Source organism: Suncus etruscus, chromosome 18 (genome assembly GCF_024139225.1).
Source record: "Suncus etruscus isolate mSunEtr1 chromosome 18, mSunEtr1.pri.cur, whole genome shotgun sequence".
NCBI lineage: Eukaryota > Metazoa > Chordata > Mammalia > Eulipotyphla > Soricidae > Suncus > Suncus etruscus.
This window is the reverse complement of record NC_064865.1, coordinates 50196282-50209619: the sequence shown is the minus strand read 5'-3', so window position 1 is coordinate 50209619 and position 13338 is coordinate 50196282. Positions and strand designations below refer to the sequence as shown.

Genomic DNA, 13338 nt, shown 5'->3' with positions numbered 1-13338 from the left:
ATGGTCCCCCAGCCTGCCAGGGGTGATTTCTGAGTTCAGAGCCAAGAGTAACCCATGAGTGCCACTAGGTGTGGCCCAGAAACCAATCAATCAATCAGTCAAGTTAAAAAAATAAACCAAGTTCAAACGTCAACAAATCAGTGGTCTTGTCACTCCACCAGGATAAGAGACTGGAAGCTCTTACCACTGACACATGCTTAGGGCTCTAAAAACCATATTCTCGTTGGAAGAAAACATCTGAAGCAAAAGTGAACAGGAATAAAGCAATTTCCTCCTGGTCCCCATCGCAATGGCTGGTTCCTCCATAGCCCTTTAGTCGGACACTTTTTTTGCTCACGGATCCTTTTTTCCAAGTAATTCTTTGAAAGCCCAAAGGGCTTTGGAGGAGGAGAAGGAGGAGGAGGAGAAGGAGGAGGAGGAGGAGGGAGAGGGTAGCATTAGTGGCTTCCTATATTTACTGCTTTCCCAGTTATCACCGCGGCTCAGCCCCATGAAAAATGGTTATTAGAAAAATGATGCTATTTGGCAACATAGCTCTAGTCCCCGAAATGCTATGTGTAAGCACCTAACACGCGTGGTGACAGGCGTTAAACCACATGTGTGCTAGTTACATCCAAGGGCTCTGAGGTCTTCCTTTCTGAAAAGCCCCAATGAAGCTGAGGATGTGATAAGAACTAGAGGCCAACCTTCCTTGGCTTGCAAGATTTGGGGTTGTTTTTAAGGGACTCTGAGAGACCTGATTTGATGAGCAGAGGCCACGGTTGACTCTGGTTCAGAAAGTGAGGAGGAAAAGAGATTTTGCATGGAAGGTCAAAAAGTCTTTCATTTTGTTTTGTTTTGGGACCACACCTGGCGGCGCGCAGGCTAACTCCTGGCTCTGCACTCAGAAATTGCTCATGGCAGGCACGGGGGCCAGATGAAATGCCGAGGATCAAACCTGGGAAAGTATGGACAAATGAGATGGTCCATAAATCATATTAAGTTAGAAAATCAGTCAAAAGATTAACTATGACTACTTGATGTTAGGCCAAACGGGAGCAAGTCCTTTTAAAAAGGGGCTAAAAGAATGGAAGTCTAGGATGGCAGTAAGGACAGAAAAGCCCAGAGAAAAGCACTATATAAAAGTATAAAAGCAATTTAGTGCAACACACACACACACACACACACACACACACACACACACACACACACTCTTTCAATTTCCAGGTGCTGTTATTTATTCATGTCTAAGCTTAGAGTATTATTTTCTGTTTGCAAGTTAGTTTTACACCATACAACATTAATCTCAGAATCAAACTCTTCCAAGTATTACACAAGGTGATGATTTATAGAAAAACAACAACAAAATCCTTTCCTGTTTGTCAGCTTGGGTTCCTGAGCTCATTCAGGACGCCACATTTAAGGGGTGCTTTGTTTCCGGGGTTGATTAGAGTTGGCTCCCTTGCTAGCGATTATGGTGGAGCTATTTGTGCTGTCCAAGTCTGGGCTTTGCAGTATATGAAAACTTCCATGTTGGGGGTATGTAGTGACTAAAAAATTCTCTTTGCTTAAACTTGGCATCTACCCTGTGTCTGAGCCAAAGCAAGATTATTGAGTGCAGAATCCCAAGAACCCAGCATTTTCCTCCTTCTTTTATACTTGCACAGGATAGAGAGAGAGAGAGAGAGAGAGAGAGAGAGAGAGAGAGAGAGAGAGAGAGAGAGAGAGAGAGAGAAACTCAAATCTAGAATGGGTTCTCCATTCGAACAGAAACTTCCAAAATCTTGGGTTCTCTCCTCCAGTGCAATCACCAGCTGCTCTGAACAGAATTAAATCAAATCAGATGGAATAGGCCATGGGCTCTTGTATTAATAGAGATGCCAATTTTTCTAGAAGTAGAAGGAAATAGTTTGAAGTGTCTCGGGGAAGAGGCAGAAGACGACCAGGCCCTTTCTTTCCATTTCTGAAAAATGGCACCATGGCTTTGCCAAGGCTTCTCCATGGCCAACAGCTCCCCCTGAGAAATGGAATTTATCAGGCACAGTCTCTGGCTCAGGGGCTGGAAATTTCAGTCCTCCAAAGAGCCATAAGCATAGAATGGCGGGAAGGCACTGTCATAGAGGGGTGGAATCCTGGGCACAAAAATGAGGATCTGACATACATTTGTCCTCATGCCAAGGCTCAGGCTGGGTACCCGAGCCTGCCTGCTGCCACCAGCTGCACCCCAGCCTGTCCCTCAGACCTATATCTGGCGTCTGCCAAGGGGAGCATGTTCTGCCGCTTTCCAAACCCAGAGAGATCTGGGGGAAGTAATTAGGGACAGAGCACTCTACAAGATGCTTTTATACCCCATTTCCCTTCTTTTGCAACAACCCGGGGGCACCTTTTCTGTTATAAACAACAGGTAACATTTCCCAACACTAATTTCTCAGGCCCCAGAATCCGCCTTTGTCTTATAAGCATCCTTCTATCTCCAACACAAGAGGCCGGAGAGATAGCACAGTGAGGAGGGCACTTGCTTTGCACGCAGCTGACCCGGGTTCAATCCCTGGCACCCTAGATAGTCCCCAGAGCCAGTCAGGAGTGATCCCTGAGCGCAGAGCCAGAAGAAAGCACAGAATACTGCCAGGTATGCTTCCACCCCAAACCAAACCAAACAAAAACAAGCAAAAAAACCTCTTAAGGCTTTTTGAAGCTGAGGGGAAGGAAATAGTATCAGGGTTAAGGCACTTGCTTTGTTGATGCCCTACCTGGTTTGATCTCCAGTACCACATGGTCCTCTGAGCATTGCCACGAATGATAATTTAGCATTGCCACATGTACCCCCCATCCCAACTTAAAAACAACCAAGAGAGAAAGATATAGATAGTTCAGGGGTTTGGATTCTTATTGGGTCCCTGGCACCAAACGCATCACCTACTGGCCACCCCCAGCATGACTGGCCATCTTCCTGGAGAGCCCCTGAGCACAGCATCCTGAGGCCTGCATTGAACCTTCACCTTCAGGGCACAGCCAGAACTGGCCAAGTACCCTTTGGGGTGGAGTGGAGTGTTGTGGAGTGGTCCCCCACAATAATGTTTAGGAGGCAGTTCCCCATAAGATCCTGAGAGTCAGTATTGTTGTGATGCCAATCCTGAAGAAGCAGCTAGAGAGCTTGTTATTTATCTTAAGATTCTTAAGAACTTGTAAACAAGAGATACACCAGTTAATAAGCTATTACTCGCTTTTTTTTCTCCCCCTTGGAAAAAAAAAAGATGAATGAAACTTTTGCTACTGGTTTTAGTCCTTCCATATTTCTGAGCCAGAACTTCAAATGCAAAACACACAGATCTGCCATTCAGACCTCCTGGACATAGGGCCCTGACCACTGCTCAGGCCCCATTTTCAGATCTCTGCTAAGTCAGGCTCCGAGGGAGACCCATCCGCCAGTCCCTGGCTCGGGAAAGGCCTGTTAGCACCATTTCAAATCTTCCAGAAAAGTTTTAATACAATTTTCAATACAAAATTTAATACCATTTTCATAGGACAAAAAAGAAAACAGGCCAGAGAACTAATACATGGGTTAAAGCACTTACCTCGCACGCTGCTAACCCTGGTTCAATCCCTGGCACCATATATGCTCCCCTGAGCCCCACCAGGCACGATTGACCATCCATCCCATCCCCCCAAATAAGAAAGAAAAGAAATCAAATTGCTAATAATTTAGTGTTGGAATAAGTCTCTCTCACGGCAAAGGGGTAAAAAGTTTGCAACCAAACTTGGAAGGAGTGAGTTTCTATTTCTTGTACTTCAAATACAATGAAGAACATATAAATCTCGATAGAGATTGAGAGAGTTGGACCGACTAAAATAGTATAAGATGAAGAAAAAAAAATTAAAAAAAACAAAAACACCTTAAACCCTAAAAAAGAAAAGCAATCTGGGGGAGGGCTCTCCCTTAGCCATTATCCAAATTTCCCTGCCTAAAATTGCTATCCCATCCAAGAAACACATTAATAGTTGCTTGTTTCAGACCTGGTTTAGGATATAGAAACAGAACCCGGTAAGGGAATGGTAGGTCTGGTCCAGGCAGTGGGAGTATGGAACCCAGAAATAAAGCATGCAAGTCTTGCAACTGAGAGAGACTCCAGGCCTTTGCCTGGTTGTAAGCAGGTCCTCTCTTGGCTCCCCCCCCCCCCCCCCCCCCCCCCCGCTGCTGGCAGCCCCACCACCTTAGAGGTCCCCAAGACCCAGTCCAGTCCTTCCCGCGCACAAAAGGCAAGGCTCTGTCTCAGGGGTGTGTGGGAGGGAAAAATGGGGCTCTTGCAAAAAAAAAAAAAAAAAAAACCAAGGACTTGAAAAGCATCAATCCACCTCCTCCAGGTGACTTTTCTCCAAGACCCCCCCCTACCTCGTCTTTGCCTCTTCTGCACCCCCAAAATCAACCCTGAGCACAGAGAGAGCTGGAGAGTTGCTGCATGCGCCCCAGGTGAGGTCGGTTGGTCACCGTGGGCGGACACCAAGCAGACCAGACCGGCCAGGCCTTGGCACGCTGGGCACACCGGTTGGGGGGTGCGGATTGGGGTCCAAGCTAGCGTCACCGTCACCACCACGAGGGTGAAAGCACCCAGGCAGGGAAAGCAGGAAGGAGGGAAGGAGGCAGGCAGGCAGGCAGGCAGGGAATGTGGGAGAGAAAGGGAGAGAGAGAGAGAGGGAGAGGGAGGGAGAGAGAGAGAGAGAAAGAGAGAAAGAGAGCAGAGTGGATCAGACCTCAGGGCCACACTTCTTTCTAGTAGCAACAAAAAAGAGAGAGAGAGAGAGAGAGAGAGAGAGAGAGAGAGAGAGAGAGAGAGAGAGAGAGAGAGAGAGAGAGAGAGAGAGAGAGAGCAAAGCTGCATACTGACCTAAATCATCTCTCAAAGGCGCTTTTCTAAATGACAGAGACAAAAGGAGGGGGTGGCGGGGGGCCTGGGAACCTCATGGCCCCCTTCCTTCTAACCTACCCCCCAAGCCCCCACACTCCTGCACCCAAAGGCAAAGACAGAGCAGCAAAAAAACAGAACCCCAACTCGAATGGGGGCCCCCCCCAATCGCCCATCCGTCGGCTCCTCCCTGCAAAAGAACCCCCCCTCCATCAACACATGCCCACCTCTTCTTGGGTGACCACTCCTGATCCCCACCCACACCCCAGAACCCTAGGGAAGGCCTGAGCCTGGGCTTTTTTTTTTTTTTATTATTATTTTTATTTTGTTACTTAGTTAGATTTTTCTTGCTTACTCATTTCCCTCGAGCGAGAGCAAGCGAGCGAGCACCCAACCCCCCCCCCCCCAGTTGTTTGCACTCCCCAAAACCCCACTCACTACTAGGGCCTCCAACCCTCCCTGACCCTCCCTTATTCCCCTTGCTGGGCTCTCAGCCCCTAGCCAATCTGGGGGGTCTCCCAGGCGGCGGTGGCAACAGAGCCCCCCCAAATAAAAAACACCTACCTCTCCAACCCACCCACCCACCCACCTACCCACCCACCCAATCCTCTCAGTCATGGTCACTAACCTGCTGCTGTAAGGGCATTTCCGAAAGCAGGCTGGCTCTGGGGGGGACTTGGGGTGGCCCGGCTGGAGGGAGGGAGAAGGGCCAAGCCGAGCAGAGCCAGGAGAAGAGAGAGAAGGTGGCCGCCCCAAGGGTTGGGGTTGTTTTGGGGGGGTTCAGGGCGGGTGGGGATGGGGATCGGGGAGGGTGGCCGAGGCCCACGGTGCCGGGAGGGACTGAGCTGTCCCGTCCCAGGCCTTGGGAGCCGGCGAGCAGGAGGAAGTGGGTGCCCCCCGCACCCCACCAGCGCCTCCCCAGTCACAGGCGCGTCCTGCGCGCACGTGTGCCAGACGTCACCAGCGGGTCCGGGCTAGAGAGAGTGAGGAGAGAGAGAGAAAGAGAGACAGAGAGACAGAGGGGGAACAGACCCAGACACTGGGGGGGCAGGCAAGGGGAGAAAGCGGGCGAGTCAAGGGCAGGCCCGGGGCCCGGCTAGGCCAGGGCAGGCCCAGGTTCTTGGGCCACGCGGGCGCCACCACCATTCGGATGCACCCACGCCCCTTGTTGGGGAGGGTCCCTAGACCCTTCTAAGTCTCGGGGTACCCCCCGATCTGCTCTGCTAGCCCCCCCTGTTTGCAAAGTGTCAAGCCACCCAGCCAGAAGAAAAGAACCCCAGCCCAAATAAATAAATAAATAAATAAATAATCACAATATCTGGACAGTCCCCTCTCCACCAGCCAGCCAGCCTTGGGGAGGGCCTCCTGCACTGCAAATGCATCCCCTAAATAAAATGCAATGCAATGCACCCCTTTAATGCACTCCCAATGGTGCACTTGGCCATTCCCTACCCCCCCTCCCTTCTTTTTCTTCTTCTTCTTCTTCATCCGGGGCGTGACCCCCTTCCTACGCCTGAGAAAGAGGAAGAAAGAAGCATCGAGTTGGAAAAAGAAGAGATTTGGGGGAGAGGGGTGTGCAAAAAAAAAAAAAAGTGGGGGTCTTGCAAAAAAAATTAAAAGTTTCCCTGTTGGAAGTAGCCAAGCCCCCCCCCCCCCCTAGACACCTCTGTCTGGTCTTTCTTTTTCTCTCTCTCTCCAGAAGTAGGGGGTTGGGGCGCAGAGCTGGAGGGAGGCTAACAATAACCCTCGTGGGAGAAGAAGAAAAAGAAGAAGAAAAAGGGGTGGCAGGCAGCAAAAGCAAGGCAGCCCCCCCAAAGCACAAAAGGCTCCCCCCAGAAAAAAGGGGGGGCGCTCAAGCATAATGCACAAAGCCAGGGGGGGCCCACCTCCCCCCCACTCTCTCTCTCTCCAGTCTCATTACCGGGGGGCCGTTGCTGCGTCCTGGGGTTGCCTGCTGCTGCTCCGGCTGCTGCAAGCCGGCCCTGCTGCAAGGTCCGTGCGGCGTGGTATAGAGGGAAGTGCCGGCTGTGGGATCCGAACCCGCGGCGCCGGGATGCAGCAGGGGCCCGGCGGCGAGGATCTGGATGTAGGTACCCGAGGAGGAGGAGGAGGAGGAGGAGGTGCTGGTGGTCGTCGTGGCCTGGATGCCCGGGCTGGCCAGCAGCGTCCTTTTGTCCATAGAAGCCGCAGCAGCAATCAACCCCTCTTCCCCAGCCCCGCCGCCGGTCACCAGGTATTGCTCCAGGGCGGGCTGGATCCCTTTTCTCATTTCTCTTTTTAGGATTATTAATTATGGTGGTTTTTTTTTTATTGCTCTGCCTTATCAATAATATTCTTTGCAAAACAAATAAAATGTCTTTGGAGGGAAGTCTTTTGCAAACCCGAGGGAGTTTGGACTTGCACGTCGCTTCTTCTTTCCAGATCCCCGCGCGCTCCGAGCTCGCTCTCTCGCTCTCTCTTTCTCGCTCTTTCTTTTTTTCTAGGCACCCGGGACCCCAAAAATAATCGGGGCTCTCGAAAGAAGAGGGTCTGGACTTCTCAGATGGGGGACCCCCAAAAGGGATAAGAGCGTCTGGGGCGGCCGATGCAACGGATTGCGAAGCGAGGAAGTCGGCGGCGCAGGCGGCAGCCCCGGGTTGCTTGCTTTTGCTTGCGGCCCGGCCAAGCTGAAAAATGGCTCCAGGAAGCTGCCGCTGACAATGAATGAAGGGATACGGTTTACGCGCCAAGGTCCTCCCGCGAAACTCGGATTTCCCGCCCGTTTTTCAAATGACATCTGCATAACCCCGCCCCTCGGCCCGCCGAGGCTCGTTTTCGTTGCTCATTGGTCCGCTTGAGTGACCAATCGCGGCCGCGGCAGCTCCACCCGGTTGGTTTCTATTGGTCGCCGCGCCTCGCGGTTACCCGGGCGACGGCGGCTTCATTTGCATAGAGCGTCCTTATTGGTGAAAGGCGAGCAGGGCGGCGCTTAGGGGGAGGAGCTAGAAGGATTCTCTTCCCACGCCTAAGCCACGCCCATCCGGGCGGAGGCTCCGCCTTCCCGCCGGGCGGGGCGGGAGCGGGAGCTGCTGTTGACCTGGGCTGGGACTCAAAGGCGCCCTGCAGACTCCTACATAGGCCGGGCTGCTTGCAGGGTGGAAGTTTCACTTTTGCAAACAATTGTCAAGGTGATCATTATTGTCAAGGTGACCAAAGGGACACAATTTGTGGGGGACTCCTTTTTTTCTTGAACCAATCCCTCGATCTCTAGAGTTGTACCCCCAGAATATGTGTTTGCAAAGGCCACTTGCAATGTTGCACCACCATGCATGCTTGCATTTGACAGGTGGAAAAGGGGGAGGCCTTTAAATCGGGGCTTCCTGAAATCCAACCCATGTGGCCCTGGGAGGCCACAGTGACAGACAGAAGCATGTGGGCACATAGGGGAGAAAGTGGGGGTGCAGAAGGGTTCAGCCCTGATGCCATCAGAGTCCACCTTCCTGAGCATTCCTAATAACTGTATCATTGGCTGCTGGGTTTAAGTTAAAACAATATTTAACACCATCACCACCACCACCACCACCCCAAAAAATCCCAACATGCCAACTCTGAATGTTGCCATGAGGGCTGGTTTGATAAGGCCAGCAGACACTCCTCTCTCTCTCTCTCTCTCTCTCTCTCTCTCTCTCTCTCTCTCTCTCTCTCTCTCTCTCTCTCTCTCTCTCTCTCTCTCATAAAGTAAAGTAAAATAAAATAAAATAAAATAAAAATAGTAAAGTAAAGTAAAATAGAATAAAAGACTTTTCTTGGGATACTAATCTAGAAGCTGCTGCCCGGGGTGGAGGGAAATATTATTGAATTATTATTCCCCTGACTTCTATGTATTTCTGGGTCTTAGAACAGCTCGTGTAAGACTAAGCAAGAAAATCCCTCCCCGCCACCAAAAAAAAGAAATCCTCAGCACACCCCCCTGCATGACTGTGGGAAAAAGGAAACATGTCTGATCCTCCTCACAGCCTCAGATCACTTGAATCACTTGAGAATTGCACCAAACAGCGGCTGGAATGTTGTTTGCAATGGGTGGGGGTAGGGGAGAGAAGAGAGGAGGCGGATGGAAGTTAGGGTACCTCAAGTTCTTTTTACAAAAGTTCAAATGTGGCTTTATTATTCAGCATTGACTTGGGGGGAGGAGAGGTCAGGACGCACCCAGCGGGTCCTGGGGGCTCTTCCTGGCTCTGCTATGAGCAATGCAGTGTGCTGGGATGGGAACCTGGGTGATTGGATGAAGCGCCTCCCCTGTTCCTAGGTCACAGATCTTATTAATAATTTCTTGGGCCAGAGAGATAGCATGGAGGTAGGGCGTTTACCTTGGATGCAGAACGATGGTGGTTCGAATCCCGGCATCCCATATGGTCCCCTGAGCCTGTCAGGGGTGATTTCTGAGCTCAGAGCCAGGAAAAAAAATAAATATAAATAAAAAAATAAAAATAAAAATAATTTCTAAATATTCATCAACTCAGTTTTAATGGAGGGGCTGACGAGATCTGTCATTCAGGAATCAGTCTAGGATTCCTTGATGCTCAGTATTGTTGTTACCTTAGGTAAAATGAAAGGGAGGGAAGGCTAAAAGTACCCTTAAAAATGTCGAGAATCGATACCCAATCTACAACAAGCTAGACACAGAGGGGACCACCTATACTAGCAGCCTGGGGTGGGGGGTGTAAAGAAGGGGGACATGGGACGCATGCTGGAAAAAGGGGTGGATGGAGGAGAACATTAGTGCTGGGAATGCCCCTGATTCAATGAATATTACTGTGAAAGATTTGTAATCCACTTTAGTCAAAAGGAAAATTATTATAAAAAATGTTATTGAAAAACACCAGGTTTGGGAGTTTTCTCATCTTGCTTTTAGGCTAGATGTGGATCCTGGATTTAGGCGCCAGACACTGTGACCAACCCGGCTCAGACGTTATCATCACTGTGGACTGGGTCCCTGTGCTCAGGGAATCCATTCCTGGCTTGGCTAGAGGCGAAATGTCTCTTTGAATCTTGTTCCATCTCTGCTGCTTGCCATTGCGGGTCACTATGGAGAAAACTATTACTGTAATGACTTGGCCATTGGCACCTGCAGAGCATCCTTGGCAGCATGCATGCATTTGCCTGGTGGGAGAGAAGGTTTGGAGGGGAAGGGCATCAGGATGTAGGCGGTGGTTTGAGACCCACATTCTAAGATCAGAAACTAGTCTGGGATTGGGAGGGAATGAGGGAGGGGGCCTGTGCAAAAATTCCTGCTCTGGCTCCCTCCACTTGATGAGGTAACAGGAAGCTGTGTCAGAAAGGCTGTGCACACAGCCCAGACCCACACCTGTGAGTCGTCTGCGTTAAGATGTTCTGAAATATTTATCATGCTACCATAGCCAAGTTACATACTTTGATGAAAGCCATTAGGGGGGGAGAAACGGGTCTTGTTATTTTATGATTAGTGAACCCAAGATGAAGAAGTGGGAAAGGCAGGATTCGAAGAAGGACGGAGGGTGTGCTGGAAGATAAGATGGGAAAAGAAAAATCTGAGGTGGGTTTGTTCATTTGTAAAAAAAGGTAACCAAGCTGCTTTCATGGAAAGGAAAGGGCTTTTGGAGCCTGTGTGATCTGGGTTTAAAGTCTCAGTTACTTATCAACTCCTAACCAGTCTTTTTGAAAAACCTGTTCTCTTCTGTGAACTGCAACACCCATATTGCCAGGTTAAGAGAAAAAAGAAGTCTGGTCTCTCTTGCCAATCTCTCTTCCCTTCACCCCTTTCCATTGCTCTGACAGTGACCTAAAGCAAATCAATCGTTCCCCAACTGGCCTCTGTAGCCACAAAAAACCTCATCTATTCTAATCTCCAGGAACAGTAATTGTGACCTCATTTGGAAATAGAGGTCTTTGCAGATGTAATAAAACAACAACAACAACAACAACACCCCTTGAGGTGTGGTCTTTCAGGATTATCTGGGTGAAGAATTAAATCCAATGCCAAGTGTCCCTGGAAGGACGCTGGGAGGAGAGATTTGAAAAGGCCTTGTGAAGACAAGGGTTTGGAATGAGTTAAATGAAAACAGAAATAAATGAAGTTAAATGAAAGAAGTTGGCATGAAGTTTAGGAATGCAGATGGCAACCCAAAGCAGCAAGAGGCGAGGGAGGAACAAATGTCCCTTAAAGCCCTCTGGAAAGGAAACCGTGTGGTCAGCACCTTGATTTCAGATGTTTAGCTTTGAGACAGCTAGAATAATTCATTGCTATTGTCCACTTACACAGTTGGTGGGGACTGACTGTGGCAATCTCAGAAAAATGTGTACAGTCTGCTATCCCACCTACCTGAACCCCGGGCTTTTTAGCTGCTACTCCTCTTGTTTCTGTCCACTACCAACAGGACTATTTCTTGCTGGACATTGGTGATACCAGCCTGGCTGTCAGACCTGGTAAAGATTCTCAAAGGATGACTTGCTTTCTGCTCAGCACAGATTTAGAAAAATATGCAGAATTCGGAGTTCTCTGCCAACCTCCTGAATCAGCATCCTTTGACACAGACTCTGGATATCCCTTCTAACAAGTTCCTCCAGGTAATAATGACTTGGAACCCTGGAGACTGAGGGCCAGCACCAGCTGTGTGACTTCATGTGATTTCCATGACTCTAGCTAGAACCGTCATTCCTACCACCCTCCTTCCTGTCCTCTCCTCTTCATCATTGCAATGACCGGATGTTGCACACCTGATTGTGTCTGACTGTGATGTTCACACAGCTGCTTGTGCTTGCCAGGGGTCACAAATGATACACAACACTTGAGCATACGTGGGTGCATTATAGCAAAGATGGTGCTTTGTTTGAGGCACAAGGCTCTGCCGGGCTCATCCCTTGGCACATGTTGGCGACACCAAGGATCAAACTCTCAGACTTGTGTTTGCAAGACAGGTACTTTTACTTTTTAATTTTGCCTCTGGTGCCATTCTTAGGTCCCTTGATGTGTCTCTAATCCTCAGGCTGACTTATCCTGGCAGTTAGTAAGTTCTAAGTTCCTATTTTCATATATATATATATACACACACACACACACACACACATCTACTCATATTCACATTCTTGTGCTCTATATACATAACTTGACATTAAAATCTTCTCTAAATGTTCTCAATTTCAAAATATCTTTTTTTCTGGCCATAGAGATAGTTGCTGAGATTACGATGATTGTTTGCTCTTGGCTGACCCAAGTTCAAATCTAGCACCACCCATGGTCCCCAGACTCTTTCTTTTTTTTTTAATTTTTTTATTTTTAATTATGAGAACAATGATGCAAAGAGGACAAGGTAAAGTTACAGTGAAAGAACAATTGCCCATAAACAGAGTTCTCAAAAGAAATCCCCTAGCTGACACCTAAATATTGAACTTACAGTCAAAAAATCATTAAGAAAAATAAGGCAGAACCCATGTACAATTACTTTGTCCACAAGTCCCCAAATTGTAGGACATTATAACATTTCTTAGCAGTACACAAAGCAACCTAAAGCCATGAGATTTATGTGACTCCTTAACTTTGAAAGTATAGTATTTTTATATATTCATGCACATACATATTAGTTTAAGTTAACATCAAAAGTTTAAGAGGTTTTTTTTTAAGGGTTAGTCAAAAGGACACAGTAAAAATGGTGTTAGAGTGGCAAATATTGTTCGCATAGGTCCACCAAAGTATGGGGGTCATAGAAAGGAATAGCCTTGGTCTAAATACAAGGAGACCACTACCCCTGAAGTTTCCTGGCATAAGACCAACTCTAGGCTCCAGGCAAACTAGTTTATTCAATCCAAGTCATTGCCCCCAGACTCTTTCTGAATGATCCCTGAGCACAGATTCAGGAGTAAGTCCTGAGCACTGCTGAGGGTGGCCCATAACTTCCCCAAATTAAAATACAAGAATGCGATTTTCCGGTATGCATAAGATTATGTAACTCCCAAGAAATGATACTATTAAACAGTTCTGAGGAAATTTAATATCAAAAATCTTCAGAGGAAAAATTGTAGGTTTAGGAGATTACATAAATTTATCACAAACTCAATAACTCATTGGAACATCACAAATTTAAACTGTGCCACTAACATATTTTGGCCAAAGCTGGTTATTTGGATTTAATTTAGATAGTTTTTTTGTTTGTTTTTGTTTTGGGGCCATACCTGTCGATGCTCAAAGGTTACTCCTGGCTGTCTGCTCAGAAATAGCTCCTGGCAGGCACGGGGGACCATATGGGACACCGGGATTCAAACCAACCACCTTTGGTCCTGGATCGGCTGCTTGCAAGGCAAAAGCCGCTGTGCTATCTCTCCGGACCCTAATTTTAGATAGTTTTAAATTTAGGATCAGAAGAACACTGATAAATGCAGTTGGCTGCCACATAGAAAAAGAAATAACATTCTTTGATGGGGCCAGAGCAATAGCTCAGTGGTAGGG

The 13338-nt window shown here is 48.3% G+C and overlaps 1 protein-coding gene across 1 annotated transcript in view; it reads right to left on the bottom strand.

The window, feature by feature from the left end:
- E2F3 (E2F transcription factor 3) overlaps positions 1–5548 on the bottom strand; it is a 94382-nt gene extending 88834 nt beyond the window's left edge. The window contains exon 1 of the mRNA XM_049765123.1: positions 5509–5548. Coding sequence (XP_049621080.1) covers positions 5509–5526 — 18 coding nt within the window. The 5' untranslated portion in view covers positions 5527–5548. The remainder of the gene's footprint in view (positions 1–5508) is intronic.
- Positions 5549–13338: the final 7790 nt, after the last annotated feature.